This window comes from Salvia hispanica, chromosome 2 (assembly GCF_023119035.1).
Source record: "Salvia hispanica cultivar TCC Black 2014 chromosome 2, UniMelb_Shisp_WGS_1.0, whole genome shotgun sequence".
Lineage (NCBI taxonomy): Eukaryota > Viridiplantae > Streptophyta > Magnoliopsida > Lamiales > Lamiaceae > Salvia > Salvia hispanica.
Genome location: NC_062966.1, coordinates 14,301,643 through 14,321,998, shown reverse-complemented (window position 1 = coordinate 14,321,998; position 20,356 = coordinate 14,301,643). Strand labels below are relative to the sequence as shown.

Here is a 20,356-nt window from a genome sequence, read left to right as displayed (position 1 = left end):
AGGAAAAAATTGCTAAACAAATGACGTTTTTGACAAATTTTGTATTTTTTATTATATTTTGGTAATGTTAAAATGACCATAATCTGGATAGAGCGAATCAACCTTGTTCATACACATGTCTATACCTTTATCCTGGAGACCAAATTATTCTCTTAACAAATTAAGAATTACTATTCGAAATTATAAAATAAATTTTATAAATATAAACCTCTCGTTGGACACAATGCAATACACAATACAATCATGGGTTGCATAGAATGGCATCACTTATGCAGCAATCCTCTGAAATTTTTTTCCCAAAGTGCATGTGATTTGGTTGGAATTATGCAGGGCACTATGTCTTAAAAACCACACATTTTCCCCTTCTTCTTTTTCATCCCTTTAATTCTCTTTATTCAAGGATATATTGGATTCTTGAAAATGAAATTCCTTGAGCATCTAACAACCGTGGCAATGACTCTTTCGGCTTTCCCAAGAGAATAACAAAGACTTAAGAAAAAGAAAACTAGGCTGTTGGTCCCATTTGACCTAATCAAAGTATTTAGTTCCACTAATTGTCATTATCCTAGTACTAATGTAAAAGTCAATCTAGTTGTATTACACATGACGACATAGAGAATTAGTGACAAGTCATAAATCACTTTAAGAATATTTACGAGGACTATGTCCCACTTAAAAAGACTTTTAATTTATATACTACTATGTGATATTTTGATTCTTTCGTTCTAAATTATAGTAGCACATCAATGTGTCCTAATTAATCACACTAATTGAGTTTAAAGGTAAGATTCAGAAAGGGGACAACAGCTCATTTGACTTAGAAACACTTCTGTAAAATCTTGACCTATAACTTGAGGTTAGGGACAACCATGGAACATGGTTTCTTTTCCTTTTGCAACGATAACTAAGAATTTATGATTATCATTTTAGATGTATTACCACAAAATTATAATGTTGAATGTGAGTGCCATGGATGAATAATGGATTGAAAGCACTATTTTTTTTTATCATATTCATCCAAACACTCATCATTGCACACATGTGGTAAACAGCACGAATGCAATGAATTCAATTATATTAAATGGGATTAACAACATGGTTATAATATCATTATCAACAAAACTATCTATAATCAATGATTTAGCATTAAAATTAAAATATGAAAAAATAAAGTTAATTATCCGGCCCCTAATAAAGAAATGAATGACCTTGTCTTCATCATATCTTGATGGGCTGTAAAAGTGAAAAAGTTCTTGAGGAGTGCCATTGCTATCATGATTTTATGGGGATGCTTCATATATGGACCCCTACTGCCCTAACAATAGAAACCGAAAAATAAATAAATAGCAAAAACAGCAAAGATATGATTATTTTCTTTGTTATTTAATCTTCTTTTTGATATTTCAGAAAGATGTGTACTTTATTATTGGAAGCAAAAGTTGGGTTAGTTTAGGTGGTTATTTAAATCTTGAACAATTTTGTGTGGTTGTCACATATGTGGGATATATATCAAGAAATAGATGATAAACATGGTTTGGGTGGAATTTATGGGTTTTTCCCACATGGAAAGTCTTTTTTGATTTTATTATCTTGCATGTATAGAATCTTCATATAATTGCGAAAAATAGTGTGAAATTATATCACGAGTTGAAACCCATAATATACACTACGAGTAGTATCTAGTATTAGCATATTCACAAATTTTGTAATATACATTTCAATTTGTATTTTCATCCGAGTGTTGATACTCAGTTTATTGGATTCACAAGTTTCACACAAAAGTATGTAGTGTGGTTGTAGGGTAAAGTGTGACAAAAAGAAATGCAAGTTATGAATATATAGGTATTCATTAGTATGCTAATTAAGATATTCTAGATTTAAAAAGGAGCATCTGGCTAATTGTTTATAGAAAAAGTATAAATCTGGAAGCTAGGTTAGTAGGTATATAGATATTAGTATATATGTACTCCACTTACTAGTAGTATTTGTTATTGAGCTAAAAATAAACTACTATGCCTTTTAATTTTGAGATTTGTAAAATTCATCCACATATATATAGGAGTAATATAGAGAGAAAAGACAATAGATTTTCCCATAGAAGAACTACATACCCACAATTCTAAGCCAACCTAGAAGTAGTATATAAGTATTTTACATAGGATTCTCATGGGTTGATAAAAATGAAAAATAGATATAATAAACCTTTGATGAATGCAATAAGAACATTTTGCATGAGTTGTGGTGGACCACAAAAGTGGGGAATATGGGAATGAACCTCCATTTGCAAATTTTATGAAGCTAATAGATAGTTATATCAATGCCTTCTCCAAAATAAAAATAATCATGACAATACTCAATAGCTACAATGGCATGTATTAGTGGCTTTGTGCCTTTGTTTATCATTTTGCCCTTTTTACAACATGGGGCATTAATTCTGAAGGTGCTAGGTTATCCACTTGTGAGCAAATAGATCACATGTGTACATTCTTGAGTAAAATGAAGCTCGGCATGCAATCTAAAAAATCTATACAATTTTTATGAAACGTACTCTCATAAATAGATCTAGTCACTCTAGACCAGCAGAAGTGCCTAATTTTTTCTTAATATCGACAGAAAACACTAAGACCGTCACCCCAGAGTATTTTTTCTTAATATCGACAGAAAACACTAAGACTCGACTCAAGTATTAAGAAATACTATAGTGAAAAGTGGATTGAAAAAGTTAATGAGATATGAGACCTATTTTTATATATTGGTTTTATAAATAAAATATAAGTGAGATAAATTAGTGGAATGTGCATGCCATTAGTAAAAATAGAGTAAATAGCAAGAATGTCAATTAGCTGCGGACAGAGGAAATATGAGATTGGTATCAGTTAATTGTGAAACGAGAGAGTAGGTAACTGAGTAGAACTTAATGTAGATTAAGCCATCTCTAGGAATTATCAAATGAGAGAGAAATGCCCAAAACGAAATAAGTCGTTCTGACCAGTACTAGTTGGTGAAAGACGAGAACTTCTAAATTAATTTGTATAATATTGAACATATAACTAATTTTCTACTTTTACTTGCTAGCTTTCCGAAATTCAATTCAATCCTGACATCTAAGATAATATTTAAAAAGATTAATTGTTTAAGATGGTTAATCACTCTAATATGACTCTAATTTGGCTTTAGTTATGATAGTGGATTTGTTCATAAAATTTGTACTATAATTTACGATTTAGTGTTATTTAGTCCATTTATGTAGTATTAATGTTACATTGTACTATTCGAATTGTCAAGGTGACCATTAATAATCAATTAATGTACTAGCAACTTATATTTGTCGTAGGAACTAGCAAACTATTTTCATCTTTTTAGGATTTGCTGGGGAAGATCTTTGGAAAAATAAATTATTAGAAATATTGAATGTCAGGCTACAAACTCAAATGTATCTACACTAAATTATTTGCATAAGCTGAAAAACACCAGTTAGAAAACTGACACGTAAGAGGATTAAAATTTGGGAAATGCATGCACTAGTTAAGAGATATCCGAACCTCTCTGGTTCGGAACCGAGCCGCCGATTTTAAAAATCGAACGTTAGTTGTAGACTCGATAGTGTGAATGACAACATTAATTCCGAACTAAGTTATATCCACTTTTAAAAAAATTATACTACTAAATTATGACTATTATTTGGTTCGGTGGATAAGTAGCTATTGCCTGTTTGCATATTGCACTTTGTTTAATCTCCCTTTTTTTCACATTAAGATATTATGCATATACAAGTGTACTCCCTACTTATGAAATCCAAATTCACGACCTTATGCCAAATTAATATTCTAACTCCGCCATATAAATATATAATAATAATAATAGTAACAATAAATGCAAAATTAATATTCTAACTCCTCCTCGTCGTCATCATCATTATTATTATTATTAATCACTGGTGGTATTCTACTATTCTTCCTAAATATTGAAAGAAATTAAAATCCAAAAATTGCTATATTCTGACAAAATAAAACTAAAAAATATAGGTAAACTGAATAACATGGTCAACACAATAAAAATGAGATAGAATTAGAGACCTCAAAAAAGCTGAAGGTTGGTGTTTGAATAACAAGTTGAATTGTTGAACCCAATCCATTATTTATACTCTTGGCTAATTTTGAAATTCAAATTACCCTAAAGAATAGACCATACTACTACTAACTATCTCAGTTTAATTTTCTTGAAATTGTTGTGTACGACGACCACCTCAATAAACCCAAACAAGCATCACCCCTCAAAATTCAAATAAAATATAGTAGTAGTAGTAAATAAACCAAACGTCGCCTATAATATGCAGATTTTTGTTCCGGGGACAAGGTTTTAAAATCAAATTATCATCACCTTACTTCTAAACAATCTCTTCCAGATGTGGCCAATTCATTATATGCTTAATATCAAAGAAAGCAAAAAGTTTTAGTATAAAACTGGGGAAAGAAAAAATACTAAATATTTACAGACGTCGAATCTAATTTTTTTAAAACTTCAATCTTGGAGTTAACCATTTTCCAACTAACATTTCCTGAAAATGACAAATTGCCTACCTAGATGGTGACAATCGTTGCACTTAATTAGGTCAACTCTCCCTGCAAGGTAAAAAAAAAAAAATTGTTTCCCGTAAATAAATACTATAATATACAATTATCCAATAAAATTGAATATAAGATGATGAAATGATCAAACAAGATACAAATTCAATCCATCGTAATAGCTAATGGTTAATTTTAATTATTCTAATAATCTATCTCATTGTTCAAAAAAAGCGCCACATAATATGATGCCTTCACGACTTAGGTTACGATCAAATAATTCAGTGACTCTATAAAATCAATCTATGTGTAGGTAAAATTAATAAATACTTTAACAGATATACATTTAACACTTTCATTAACAAATACTCCATATATACGGAGTATTTGTTACCAAAGTAAAACCATATTCAATTTATTGCAAGTATTCCTTCCGTCCATAATAATTTATCATCATTTAATCTGATTTAAGAAATGTAATAGAAGTAAAAAGGTTTGTTGAAAAAGTTAGTGGCAAGTGGGTCCTATTTTTATATATTGTACTATTAGTTTTATAGTAAATGTGAGTGTGAATAAGTTAGTGGAATATAAGATCTACGATAAAAAAAATTGATAAAAGTGAAAAGTGATAAATTTTTAGAAACAGATGAGAATAGAAATCAATAATAAATTTTCAGGGACAGATGAAGTACCTTTTTTACGTCCAATGTTGACGTTTCATTGAATATCTAACATAATATGATACCCACCTTTTAGGTTGGCATAAGACATTTATTTATTTCAAAAAATGGGAGGAGAAGGATGAGCAAATATGTCGAAGGAGAATGAGCTAAAGGAGTAGTATTAGTAGATTATAGTGTTGTTCAGTTGTCATGATTAATTATCATATGATTATTCATTTATAATTAAGTTGTAGATTAATTAATTTGAAAGAATATGGTTATAACTAATTATTATATGATTATCCATCTAAGATTAAGTTATGAGATTAAATCTCATGAACCAGATACACTACATATTTAATCATAAGTTATAATCTTGCAAATCGAATAGTACAACCGTATTTTATTTTAATTTTTTGCCTCTACTATCTAAGTTACACACGCCAATTATTACTACTATGCAAGTAAAATAATAAAGTGAGCAGATATTTCTAGAATATAAGAGAAGAAAATCGAACAAAAAAATGGATTTTAATCACAGATACGAACAAATTTCATTCTTATTTGGAATAAAGCGAAAAGGAAACAATTAACCACAATATTTGTAACCGAAATCTTGGGTTTTAATGTTCAACTTCAACCCAGTGAATACTAAAAGATTTCTTCCACTATATGATATGCCCATATCTCAGTCACAAACATTCTCATGTTTTTATACTTCTTAAATAAATTAAATGCACTAATACAATAAAATACCAAATTAGTATATTACGAACTAAAGGATTTACGGTTTTAAACTGCACAAGATTTTATGCTACATTTAGTATTATCTTATTATCTCCTATGCTCGTCAATCGTCATTAGTATGATATTTCATTCCAAATAATCTGCCAGACGTAATATGTAAAAGTATTATAGATCAATCAAATGGGTACAAATTATTATGTAAAAGTTGAGAAATTTTTCCACACACAATGAATTCACTATATAATATAACAATCACAAAATGCAGGTGTACGAATTTAATGAAGTGCCGAATCAAAATACTACTACTATATAGCATGTAGCAAACATGTGATAGTACTACTACTTATAATCGAAATAAACACATAAGGAAATATTACATGAAAAATGTCACACACTAATCTAAACATTTTATAAGTACTAATTAATATACGGCTTGAAATATAGGTTTGTGAAAAAGCCGAGGCTAGCGGTTGGGAGGGTCGGGAAATGGGTTTGGGATTGGGGGGCCTTTAAGCAATTATATAAATTGAAAAGTGGCAGACACTCATACTCACAGCGTCACAACTCCAACTATAAAGCGATGAACAAGCTTTTCCAGTTCAGAGTGAGAGAGAGAGAGAGAGAAGGGGAAAAAGGCGTAGTAGCATCGCCAATGCTTAACTGTAGTGTTGTAGAATGAGAACAAAAGCTAACTATTCTATTTCTTTCTATATATGATAAGAGTGTATGATGTACCTGAACTGACGTTGGAGCTCTCATCGCTCATCTTCCTGTCTTCTTATATTACAAACAATAATAAATTATTTGATAATTATTGTTGGATGATTCTGTTTTGCGATTGACAATTGGAGATATTGCCTGAAAACTTCATTCGGAATGGCGGCGATTGAAGGCGCATTGCCGTTTTCCGTGGCGTCGGTCGTCGAGGATGTGCTGCAGCAGCACGGCAGCCGATCGCGTGGCCTCGATTTGGATGCTCGCCGCGCTGAAGAAGACGGTAAAATTTGGGGGGATTTTGCTCGCATTTTGGTTATTTTTATGCTTAAAATGGACTCCAACCGCCGCTCAGCTTTTTTTTTTTTTTGGTTTGATGATGTTAGGATTCTGACTGTCGATATTTCAATACGTGAAGAATGATCACTTGATTTTTGAGTTGTGTCGAAATTTAAGTTATGATTTTCGAAAAGGAGTGGGTGCTTGATTTCTTGTGTTAGGATTTCTGCATTTTTGATGATACAGTTGCGGTTGTTGGTTTGGCTTGGTAGAGTACACGTGACTTTTTTATGCAAAACATATTTTGAGCTGTAGAATTGAGATTGATAGTATTTTGGTTCGAATTTGGATAGTTAATTGAGGAATTCTATTTCCCCAATACCATATCTCTGGATTTTGGTGGTGTGATGCATAGTTTTGGGGAATAACAAGTCCGTAAATGCAGCGATAAGAAGATATGAAGCTGCGGCGTGGATGAGGAAACTGATCGGAGTAGTGGCGGCAAAAGATCTGCCAGCCGAGCCTTCTGAGGAAGAGTTCAGGCTTGGATTAAGAAGTGGAATAATTCTCTGCAATATACTCAATAAAGTTCAAGCTGGAGCTGTGCAAAAGGTTCGTTAATTGAGTAATTGTGTTCATATTATTTTGAGATTTCAGGTCTATGTGCTTATCGATGCATTTTCAGGTAGTCGAAAGTCCATCTGATCCGGTGCTTGTCCCTGATGGCGCTGCGCTATCTGCATTTCAGTACTTTGAGAATGTGAGGAACTTTCTGGTTGCCGTGGAAGAGATGGGAATGCCTACTTTTGAGGCTTCTGATTTGGAGCAGGTATTCATAATAAAAATTAATAATTTTTTTGTTTTTTTTTTTTATATTTGCTAGTCTTGAAACAAATGGTGGATAGATGATCATCAACTGTTCGTTAGGGAGGAAAATCTTCGAGGGTGGTGAATTGTGTTCTGGCACTTAAATCCTACAGCGAATGGAAACAGACGGGAGGGAATGGGGTTTGGAAATTTGGTGGAAATCTTAGAACAAGTACATCAGGGAAGCAATTTGCACGAAAAAACTCTGAGCCTTTCACAGGTTCCATATCAAGGAGCTCGTCTATGAATGAGAAATCTCTGAATGGCGCATGCAATGAGCAAGATTCTAACAGAACTGTGAGTAGGAAGCTCTTGGTTCAAAGTTGACACTGAGTCTACTTTAGCACATGTGTCTGACATTCATGTTATCTATATTCTCTGTTTTGGCAGTCTAGTTCATCCTTGAGTATGCTTGTTCGGTCAGTTTTATTGGACAAGAAGCCTGAGGAAGTGCCAAATGTAAGTGAAAAGTGTTAGATGTAAATTTCTCTAGAAACACTTGGAAAGTATGTAGCCTTTAAACCACTCTCCGCTAATTAAAATTGTAGTAGAAAGTTGACTATGTATACTTGAGATGTGACATTGTGAGTTTACGCGGGGACACTTGCTATGTGTGCAGCTTAAATTTCTCAACTTAGAAAGCTTGAAATATAATATTGTTGATACCTAAACTGGTAGCTTCTGGTGTTTTGCAGCTTGTTGAGTCTGTATTATGTAGGGTTGTGGAGGAATTTGAGAGTCGCATTGGAAGCCAAATTGAACCGGTATAGTTTGTTTTCTTTGTTGCTTATGCATACCTTTTGATCATTTGTGAACTGTTATTTCAAAACGCTATAGAAATATGTTTGGATTTTCTCATTCATTGTGTTTCATCATTTTACAGAAGAAAGCTTGCTTTAGGGACTCGACCGTTTCTCATGGCAACAAATCCTCTGTGAATCTCTCTTCGTCCCATGTGAAGGTAAGTCTGTTAAAATGACCGAGTGTTTATAATTCGTCAGTTATTGGTAAAATTGTACTTTTTTCCTCTTTCATGAAAGAAGGCCGAACAGAAGAAACCAGCTGCAATACTGAAGAAAAACGACATGTTACAGAAGAACAAGGTCGATGAAGAATCAGAACGTAGATTAATGAACCAGCACTTGATTGTTAATCAGCAACATAAGGACATTACCGTAAGAAATATGAAAATCGATGCACTCTCTCCATTTTTATGTATGCTGAAAAATGCTCATCTTTGACTAACCTGGTCTAGGTGCTCAAGCAAACTCTTTCAACTACAAAAGCAGGCATGCAATCCATGCAAATGAAATTCCATGAAGAACTTCACAATCTTGGTAAGAATTTGAAAATTTTCAGTTCTTTGTTTGCTTGTATTTAAGTAGACTATATTATTGCTTATTAGTGCCATGTTAACATATCTCTACTCTCAACAGGCCTCCATATTCATGGACTAGCTCATGCTGCTTCTAGTTATCATAGAGTTCTTGAGGAAAACCGGAAGCTTTATAATCAAGTGCAGGATCTAAAGGGTAAAATTTGATCATTGTATATGTTTCCATTTCATCCTACTTCCTTCACGGTAAATTAATTTTTGGTAGTTTATATTGACCAGGAAGCATTAGGGTTTATTGCCGAGTCAGGCCATTCTTGCACGGACAATATGATCATTTGAATACCATTGATCATATTGAAGAAGGAACCATATGCATAAACACTCTAGCAAAGAATGGGAAAGGGCGCAAATCTTTCAACTTTAACAAAGTATTTGGACCTTCTGCAACTCAAGGTTAGCCTTCATCAAATCAATACAGTAACTTGTTTTCTTCATTTTCTTACTAGTTGATAACTGTAAAAAAAATTCTGTGGTTTTATTTTTACCTTTTTGTAGAGGAGGTATTTTCAGACACCCAGCCACTAATAAGATCGGTCCTTGATGGTTACAACGTCTGCATTTTTGCTTATGGCCAAACTGGTTCAGGAAAGACTTTCACCATGGTAGGATACAACTGGAACTTACCTGTTTCTATTGGAAGATGAATCAAGCATTCATGTTAACTTCTTTCTTTTATCCAGACTGGACCGAGGGATCTCACAGAGGATAGTCAGGGAGTGAACTACAGAGCTTTACGTGATCTGTTCATGCTTGCCGAGAAAAGAAAGGACACTTTCTACTATGAAGTCTCCGTTCAAATGATAGAGATTTACAATGAACAAGTCAGAGATCTACTTAATTCAGATGGTTTAAACAGAAGATATCCTTTTTCAATGTTGCTTAACTTTTAATCATAATAATCAATTTATGGTTGCATTTACGCTGTTTGGATTCCTTTACGAAGAGTGTACATTAGAAATCCGAAACAGTTCCCAGACAGGACTTAGCGTACCAGATGCAAGTTTGGTTCGCGTCGCCTCAACATCTGACATTATCGATCTAATGAATCTTGGACACAGGAACCGAGCCGTGGGTGCAACAGCACTCAATGACCGTAGTAGTCGTTCACACAGGCAAGCAATCAGAGCTCGAGTTACTCTCACAAAGTCTTGTGTCACCTAACTACTATATCCTTTCGCTGCAGTTGTTTAACAGTTCACGTCCAAGGAAGAGACTTGACTACCGGTAGCTTCCTCCGAGGTTGTATGCATCTAGTCGATCTAGCTGGGAGTGAGAGAGTTGATAAATCAGAAGTAACCGGAGACAGACTCAAAGAGGCTCAGCATATTAACAAATCACTTTCTGCATTAGGTGATGTGATCTCCTCCCTTGCCCAAAAGAGCACACATGTCCCCTACAGAAATAGCAAACTCACTCAACTGCTCCAAGACTCACTCGGTAAGACTAACACAGCTGCAGAAGTAACCTGTTGTCTCCATTCTCTGCATGATTTGATTCCACATATCTTCTTTCTCAGGAGGGCAAGCCAAAACACTGATGTTTGTCCACATAAGTCCAGAGCCTGATGCCGTTGGAGAGACCATCAGCACGCTTAAATTTGCTGAGCGTGTTGCTTCTGTTGAACTTGGCGCTGCACGAGTGAACAAGGATCCAGCAGATGTGAAGGAACTCAAGGAACAGGTCTTTCATCTATTTACTTCTAACAATATATCAATATAGTTTGACCTTTGATTTGTATGCATGCTCAATTTGCTCTCGTTTGTGTGATAGATCGTCAGTTTGAAGGCCGCCTTGCAGCAAAAGACATCTGGTGGTGGCATGCAGCAATCTCCTTATCAACCTACTTTAAACACTAGAGATTTGAGCCTGCCGTCACCACAAGGGCTCCGGAAATCAATGGAAGGTGTAGCCAACACAGAGGTATTTGAAGTAATACCATCTAAGCAACATTGCTATGCAAAATCCAGATGCAAACCTTAAAGCGTATGTTTGATCTTCACCAAATCCACAGGTTCACCGCAGAGGATCGCGGCAAAAACGACAGAGCTTGGATCTAGACGAGCTACTTGGGAATTCGCCTAGCTGGCCGCCTTCAAGCAGCCCCGGCCTATGCAATGTAGATGATGACAGAGAGTTCTGCTCTGGTGAGTGGGTGGACAAGCTCATGGTGAACAAGCAAGATCCTTTTTGTGGAGTAGACAATCTCATGACTAGTTGGGATCCGAGCAACGGCAACGCATCCGATGCCATTTATCAGAAATACCTGCCTGATTCATCAAAATTCTACCCTGACAAGTCATTTGGCCTATTTCAAACAAACAGCCAGTTTGATGCATGTGCAAATGACGACGTGGACGAGCATGATGCCGGGACCAGCGACTCATCCGAGCCAGATTTGTTGTGGCAGATTAACCATTCCAAGCTTGGCAGCTTTGGAAATGGTGGGAGTCCAAATGAGCATAAGCCTAATCACAAACACACCAAAAGCCAAGAATTCAGGTACAGTAGCATGCAGGCATTGCCTAAATACTCCTTATTTTACAGTCCACTTTCCTCACTAGATATGCATTAAATTTCAAGTTAATGTTATTTTATCTACTTAATAATCTTTTCATAAATTTATAACTTTTACGTGCATCAGGAGCATGATTCCGAGACTGGGGCAGTCGCCATTGCGGAAATCTGTTAATGAAGGTGGACATGGACAGACACCCCTGCGGATGGGAAGGCAGGCTACTACTGAAACGAAGCGGAAAACAGGCAGTAGAAAATAGAAGTTTTTTTGAGTTTTTGGGGTTTTTTTACATTGAGTTGGAGCGGAGAATGTGTAGAGTTTCCGTTTTTTTTTTTTTATCAATTTTTTCATTTTTTTCCTTCTCATACATAGGCCAACACAGCAATAATTTTAGTTGCTTGGATTGGAAGATTTTTTTGTTTTTTTGGTTTGGTTGATATTTTGCTTTCAACAATGATGTGTATGATTTAAATTTATTAAATTTTTCATTATTTTTCCTGTGAATTATATGTCCCTGTAACTCTTTTATAAGCACTAATATATCTTTTTCATATGACACAATTACATTTAGGTAAAAAGCTGTCTAAAACGAGCCGGAAGATTCAGACTTTATCTAAAGCTGAAGAATACAGTGAAACAAATAGTTTGAATTATTGAAGTTTATATAGACTCCATATCGCTATAAATCTACCTACTAGTAATACAATTCTTTAACTCGCTTCTGTAATATTTTATTACTTACTACATGTTTGGAGACAACAAATACAAATAGTTTTGAGATTATTTGTGAACTCTACCATCGTTTCAATTCATGTTTAGAATTATTAATTTTATTTTATACAAGAGTACATAATTTAATTATTAGTATCATTGATTATACAAATTACTTAAAAATTGTTCGTTTATTCTTAAAAATTGTCATTTTCACGCTTGACTAATTGAAGGAGGGGGAAGAATGTTCATACGCAATCTTGGTTTAGCTAGATTTTAGTTAATACTCTCATCCTCTCTGAAAAGTATGAACATTTGATTCAGTATGGACTAATGTTATATACAAAGAAAAAGATTTTAAAGTATTGTTATAAAGAATGAGTCTCCCTTATTAATGAGAAAAAAATTATCAAAATTAAAAAGTTCTTAGAACATTCTCAATGCTCTCCCTAAAAACTTCCTTATTTCTCCCTAACTCCTGCCACATCAGCACCAAAATTTATCCCCAATTTTTAGCCAACTGCTCCAATGGTTTCTCCCTTATTTTGGAAAAAAAAAATGCCGAAAAATTGCCGAATCGCGCCTACAGTGGGCGCCGATGATTCGGCGATAAATCGGCGATGAAACGGAAGTTGGCGTTAATTCGGTAGAATTTACGCCGAAAAAACGCCGAAACACTCCCAACGGTCGGCGGAAAATCGCCTAATGTTATCGCCGGACCATTGGAAATGCTCTCACCTTCTCACCTTCAGGGGACACAGACAAAAAAAAAAAAAAGTTCATGCTTTTTAAAAGACAAGGAGTATACAAAATGTGAAATGACGTTATATACAAAATCAAATCTACCCAAAGATTGTGCAATCTATTGTAAAAAAATCAGGTCGGTTATTGATAGAGTGAATCAGTGAATAGTCAGAATAGATATGTTATTTCTTGAGAAAATAAATTGATTCATGATTCAACGTGTTGCACTTGCACAATAGATTCAGACCCCTAGAACGACAATCCAAAACTAAATGAAATTCAGCCAAAAAAGAGCAATACTTTAATGTAGTGTAGATTAGGAAAATTTAGTAACTTCACACAGTACTTTAATTTAATTGAAGTGAAGCACAAAACACAATAAGACGACACTTTTTCAGAGATGTAAAATTACACTGACGATAATCCAAAGATAAAAGTTATGTATCAATAATCCTTGCATTTAATAGCATACTTATGATAACAAGAGAAATGGATATCATAAAAACACTAGTCTGTGAATACTCTAACAAAAACATCAAGATGGCACACAAGGTCATCTCGCACCAAAAAGGCAGTCATCTGCGATCTCACTTCTTAGCCTTCTTAGTAACCCTGCATAGCATATAATATTGCAAATAGTCAAAATAGAATACGTAGCCAATAAACCAATTGCAGTGGAGAGCATGAACAAGTCACTTACTGAGCTGGCTGAGATGCCGGTGTAGGGGCAGCCGCAGCTGGTGGAGGTGCTACTTTCTCCCCTGGTCCCTGAACTCAGACAAGAAATAATAAGAAAATTGGGTTAGAAACATCACCAACACACAGATACATTTAAAAATATACTCAAGTTATACCTGGGCTAGTCGTTCCTCTCTTCTTGCAAACTTTCTTTCCCTGCTAGCCTTGTTCTTAGCTCTCTTAGCCTCAAACTGATCAGACAAGGTCTTTTCTCTAGCCTTCTCAGCCTTAGACTTGTGGATGCTTTCCATGAGAACACGCTTGTTCTTGAAAACATTACCCTTAACTCTCATGTACATGTCATGGTACATATGCTTGTCAATCTTCTTAGCCTCCCTATATTTCCTCAGCAAACGTCTCAAAACTCTCATTCTTCTCATCCAGAGAATTTTAGTGGGCAGCCTTGCCTCCCTGGTACCCTTTCTTTTACCTGTTATCATTCACAAATAATTATAAAACACAAAGCTAAACAATAATGTTTAAGTGGGCTAAACCAATCGAATAGATTCTAAGATATCCATCTTAGATATTGAATCAACTCACATACACTATAGCCAATACAGATTAACATTGTAAATAAAAAGGAAAACTTTTTAATTTTTAATATGACGAGTTAACAAAGATAAGTCAAGCAAAGCACCAGATCCTTAATCAACCGCATGGTAATCTGAATCAAAAAGTTGAACACAAGCACTAAAATAGACACAAAGTCATTGACTGTAGTACCATATCCAGAGTGACGACCCTTCCTCTTGGCCTCCTTCATTCTACGAGCACGGGATCGTGAATGAATCTTGGTAGGCTTCCTGATAATGAAACCATCCTTGACTAGTTTTCTAATGTTTTGTCCTAAATAAGAAAGGGAGAACATCAACTGTTAAACAAAGCATTAATATCATCAACATAGAAATTCATTTTTGAGGCTAGGAATATGTGCAAAAAAACAGATGACTTGAAAGTATATTACAGCAGTAGATAAAACTTAAAACGGCTATTTTCATAAAATATGCTTCTGATGATATCTAGTCATATAATATAGACAACAAATATCATGTGGCGGGGCACCTAGACGCAGCAGTAGAGCATTCCCTAATTTGTTTTCCTAATTCGAACATGCTATAGCATTTCCATAATCGCATCCACAAACAAGACTCTACTAAAATACGGGGTACAATTAAAAGACATCAAAAGGGTAATATAATTATATTACTCCTATAGACTAATAAATTTAAACTAATCATCATCAATCCAAATTTGTTGCAGCAGCAACATAATTTCTTTTAATTTGAAATTTCATTGCTATAAACAATAAAAGCTTCTTAGATTAATAGCTCGTTTCCATCCAAAACAGTCCTAACCGAATGAAACCCCTACAGCTATGAAAATCAAATCTAAATTACAAAAATCGCCAACAGAAACATATAGCATCGATCTATAGCAAGAAATACACAATCTACAAAGAGCAGGGGCACATATTAGAAGCAAAAAGTGGTTTGAGAGCGTACGAGAGTTAGCCATGGAGATCTCGTTAACTTCATTTGGGTCAAGCCAGACCTTGCCCTTGCCGCACTTGAGCACGCTGGCGGACAGCCGCTTCTGTAGCTTCAGCGTCACCATTTTTTCAGTAGATGAGCAAATGGAGGAATGTAGAACAGAAGATGATGTTTTATAATCCACTCGATTTTGACCTAGGGTTTATGATCTGTGATGCAGCTTTCATTTGTTGGGCTTAACTAGATGGGCTTCCAGGATAGCAACGCATATTGGGCTTTCCTTATGTAGATATCAATTAATTAGTAATGTGGAAAATGTGTAATAAACTAATAATAGTACTATTAATTTTTATAAGAGCGGGCATAATCGTAGACGCATATATACAAAACTTTGGTTAATTTTTTTTTGTTAATGGAAAATAGGCCAAGCCTGAAATTAGCACAATTATCCATAATAATCTTTATGCTATCGTGGATCAATTAACTACTTACTCCAAAAAGCAAAGCACTCTAAATATGGACTCTTCTAGAATAGCTATAAGCAAAACGTGACAAAAATCTGCTCCAAGTTACCTCCTTTATGTGCATATCGAATCACAACTGAGTCAAAATCTTAAAGGGCGTCATACACCTTTTGTACTGAGCAACAACGACAATTAGTTGAGATCACGAAATTGCCCGTAATCATTGACACCCCAACAAAGGTAGGTAATACGGAGTACTCCTTTGTTCCATCACTCTTACTTTATTTCATCATCTACTTTACTTTCTCCTTATTACTCCTATTTTATTTTACTTTTAATCTATTCGACCACAATTTCTTAATCTCTGTGCCCAAAAATTTTATATCAACTTTATTGGAACGGAGGGAGTATTATTTTATACTGGGGAACGACGTTTAGTTGAGATTGCAAAACACATCTAGAGATCAGTGTGCTATCATTATACCCTTTTAAATTTTTTTTGGTTTATCAGATCTTTGTACTAATGCATTTTGTTTCATTAAATTCTTTTACAAATTTTTGTTTAATAAGTCTCTGTACTAATGCATTTTACTTTAAGTGATTTTTCTTTTAGGACCTAATAAAATAAAATGTAGTATAAGGATCTCTCCATATGTGTTTTGCCTTAATTATATTATATGGGTAATTATCACACCATATTTCCAAAGGATGTAATTTTTCCTCACATACACATAGGGGTGAGCATTCGAGTTTCGATTCGGTTTTTTGTCCAACCGAACCAAAATCGAAAAACCGAATTTAGTTCAAAATCCAAACCGAACTTCAAAAACCGAACTAAACCGGAAAACCAAAATTAATTTTAAAAAACCGAAAAATCGAAAAAAAATAAATAAATATATCAATACATGTATGTAATATATTTTATTTTATATATACTACTAATAAAAAAATATATGTAAAAAATATATAATTAATAAAAGATATATTTAATACATATTATATAAAATATATTAAAAGAGGGTCATCTTCTCTTACTTATAGCATCACAATCCAAAATTAAAACCAAATCTACATCCTTAGATTTTAAAATAAGTGGATGAGATTGAACCTTACGAATTTTAATAAATAGTAGACAAAATATCAACAAAAGGGTAATATCGTCATTATATTATCATATGATAATTTTCGTGAGTGTTTTTTATATCAACATAATGTATTACAAATATCAACAATATGCCATAAGAATATCAACACTAGTACAAGAAAACATCAACACATATTTATTGAGATTTTTACATGGTTTTATTGAGATTTTATATGCATTATATTGATATTTTATGATGTATTTGTTGATAAAAATCTGGTTATCAACATTTACGAAAACTAAAATAAAAAATATCAAATTTCATCATCCGAACGTCGTCGGAACATATGCAATTGAGATATCGTTGGAATCCTTATAAAATTATCTTTAATTGATATATTTTTTGCGAAAAAATAATTTAAATCGAGAGAGTTACGTAAATTTAAAGTTTTAAGATGATTTTAATGAGAGGGAATTGACATTAATACCCTTTAATTTTATTTAATAATTTTATTAATTAAAAATATAATCCATGTGGCATTATTTCAACCAATAGATCTCCTAATCTAATGGCTAAGATATGGTCTTAATTTGGGATTGCTAATTTAGTTAGCAATTGATCACTGCCCTATTAAAAGAATATATAAAATATAGTATTAAAATAATAGAATATATATATAGGTTTGTGTTAAAATGAGAACCCCTCTTAAAATGACACCGTGACACCACTTATACAACAATATTATAAACGCTACACAACAATATTACAAACACTACACAACAATCTATAGATTGTTGTATAGTGTGTCGGATATTGCTGGACAAGAAAAATTGATGTATAAAGACCAGCAAATTGTTGGCCGTCTTTTTCAGATTTTTTAAAATTTTTGCCACGTGGCAGCTTATTATTCTTCCACATGTACAAATGATTAGCTAGGAATGGTGGTATTGTGTTATTTTAAGGGGTGGTGGATATGACAACCCCTCTTAAAATGACACTGTGACACCACTTATACAGCAATATTATAAACGATACACAGCAATATTACAATACACAACAATCTATAGATTGTTGTATAGTGTGTCGGATATTGCTAGACAAGAAAAATTGATGGATAAAGACCAACAAATTGCTGGCCGTCTTTTTCAGATTTTTTTTTAATATTTTTTGCCACGTGACAGCTTATTATTCGTCCACGTGTACAAATGATTGACTAGGAATGGTGGTATAATGTTATTTTAAGGGGTGGTGGCACCCTAACATGCATATATATATATATATATATATATATATATATATAGGGTCCTATTAGGTTGAGATTTTTGGGCCTAATTGAGAATTGAGATGCAATCTCAGCCACTCATCCATAATATTTATGAAATGTCAACAACATGTAGTTTATTTCAATAAGGGGGTATTATTGTCATTTCAGTTCTAAATGTTTAAATTATATTCAAAACCCCTCTAAAACTCTCGAACGTTTCTCTCCCAAGTTTCTCTCTCAAACAATTCTGTAAATCTTCAAAAATCACTTATACAATTCTGCAAATCTTCAAAAATCAATCAACTAATGTTATTCATCTCCTAATCCTAGATCTACGAAGTCAATTTCCTACATCAATAATTTCCAAAAATGAGGATCGAAGAACTAAATGTAAGCGAATCGGATGGAGCTGAAGCGCCGATTGTTGCCGGAAAAAGGCATCCAAATCGGCGATCGTTGAAGTGACTTCTACAGGTTAAGAAATTTATTCAAATTTTAAGTATATTGCTTCGATTTTAGTATGTTAAAACACATCTGGATTTGTTTACTTATGAATTCGATTTCTGCTGATTTTTTTTTGTTGATTAGTTATGGTAAAACCGGAAGAGATGGAATTGAATATTGCTGCTGGTAAAAAAGGAAGAGAACAAACATCTCCTTCCAGTTAAGGATTTGTTTAAATTTTTAAGATTATTAACATTTTATACAATAGCTATTGACATGATATTGTATACTGTTGACATATGTAAGTGGCATCTTTCTGCCAACTGTTTGATGAAAGTTCTCAATGAAGTTGGCTACTGAAAGTTTGTCAAAGTGTTTTTATTTTTTTATTTTTATGATTTTGATATCAATTAATTTCGTCCCGCTGTAAAAACATGTTTCTCAGTATGAAATATCGGAATAATGTTTTTGATGCATGACTAAATTTAACAAATTTACTAAGTTCATTTGATATTCAACAGTAGTAAATGAATTATAGTTGAGGTCATGAACTGCTAGTAATCATGGAGAGTAAAAACTACCAATCAGACCACTATGCCACCTAGGGCGACGAGCAGACGTTGTTCCAGTGCCTGCATTAGGAGCTTTACAATCTCAAGTTTCTAATCGTCGTGGATGATGTCTGGGACACTAATGCTTGGGATCGGATCGCGCACACCTTGCCGGATAAGGGGAATGGCAGCCGGATTCTTCTCACCACTAGGCCTCGGGAGGTCGCTGATAAAATTTTTGAAAAATCTAGTTTACTTCATGAGATGCAGCTGCTCGGGCTGGAGCACAATTGGCAGTTGCTCTATTATCTTACCTTCGGTGATATGCTGAAAAATGATAATGATGATGTTACATTGCATTGCCCTCCTCATTTGAAGGAAATTGGAAGATCGATCGTCGAGAAATGGAAAGGTCTTCCTCTGTCACTAGTTGTGGTTGGTGGTCTTCTCATTAGGAGACAGAAAAGATTGATTTCTAGAAAAGGATTGAAGAAGATACTGCTGATGCTGCAATGAGGGGGGGTTCCTACATGGAGATCTTGGTTCTCAGCTACATTTACTTGCCCGCTAGACTTCAAGGTTGTTTCCTTTACCTGGGTGCATTCTCGGAAGATTGTGAGATATGTGCCTTTAAACTCATCAAATTTTGGGTTGTTGAAGGCTTCTTCCCAAAAACTGCACTTCCAACACAAACCATGGACTACTATTGTGGATTCTGACTTTTGAACTTAGTAGTAAGTAATATATATCAAATGTCAATCAGTTCAACAACTTATATTGAAATGTCAACAACGCAAATACAATTCTTATAATTTAAAAAAAGAACAACTATTTTTTCTTAATTTTTTTATTTGAAACAAGTTTTGGTATTATGTCAACAACTTCCATATCAAATGTCAACAACTTATATAAAAATGTCAACAACTTGTATATCAAATGTCAACAACTTGTATATAATGTCAACAACTCAAAAACAATTCTTGTAATTAAAAAATAACAACTATTTTATCTCTTAATATTTTTTATTTGACCCAAGTTTTGACACCATGATCATACAACACATGTCAATAGCTTGCATATCAAATGTCAACAACTTATAGCAAAATGTCAACAGCTT

General features: G+C 33.8%; 2 protein-coding genes across 3 annotated transcripts; one reads left to right on the top strand and one right to left on the bottom strand.

Moving 5' to 3' along the window:
- The first annotated feature begins 6,570 nt into the window (after positions 1 to 6,570).
- LOC125207377 (kinesin-like protein KIN-14I) lies at positions 6,571 to 12,249 on the top strand. 2 transcript variants are annotated; one of them, XM_048106683.1, is made up of 19 exons: positions 6,571 to 6,971; positions 7,413 to 7,579; positions 7,653 to 7,796; positions 7,895 to 8,131; positions 8,225 to 8,293; positions 8,530 to 8,598; positions 8,718 to 8,795; positions 8,875 to 9,009; positions 9,090 to 9,171; positions 9,271 to 9,366; positions 9,450 to 9,623; positions 9,726 to 9,832; positions 9,911 to 10,089; positions 10,181 to 10,342; positions 10,414 to 10,667; positions 10,747 to 10,910; positions 11,001 to 11,150; positions 11,242 to 11,729; positions 11,872 to 12,249. In XM_048106683.1, the coding sequence occupies exons 1-19, from the start codon at positions 6,851 to 6,853 to the stop codon at positions 12,002 to 12,004; spliced, it is 3,009 nt and encodes a 1,002-aa protein (XP_047962640.1). In that variant the 5' UTR covers positions 6,571 to 6,850; the 3' UTR covers positions 12,005 to 12,249. The 2 variants fall into 2 exon arrangements, with proteins under 2 accessions (XP_047962640.1, XP_047962641.1); XM_048106684.1 differs by having other exon boundaries at positions 6,572 to 6,971; positions 8,878 to 9,009.
- A 1,322-nt stretch (positions 12,250 to 13,571) lies between these two features.
- Positions 13,572 to 15,600, bottom strand: LOC125203160 (60S ribosomal protein L19-1-like). Its single transcript, XM_048101460.1, has 5 exons — positions 15,444 to 15,600; positions 14,665 to 14,787; positions 14,055 to 14,368; positions 13,901 to 13,968; positions 13,572 to 13,812 (listed from the first exon to the last, which is right to left on the bottom strand). Exons 1-5 carry the CDS (start codon positions 15,553 to 15,555, stop codon positions 13,788 to 13,790), a joined length of 642 nt encoding a protein of 213 aa, XP_047957417.1. The 5' UTR covers positions 15,556 to 15,600; the 3' UTR covers positions 13,572 to 13,787.
- Positions 15,601 to 20,356: the final 4,756 nt, after the last annotated feature.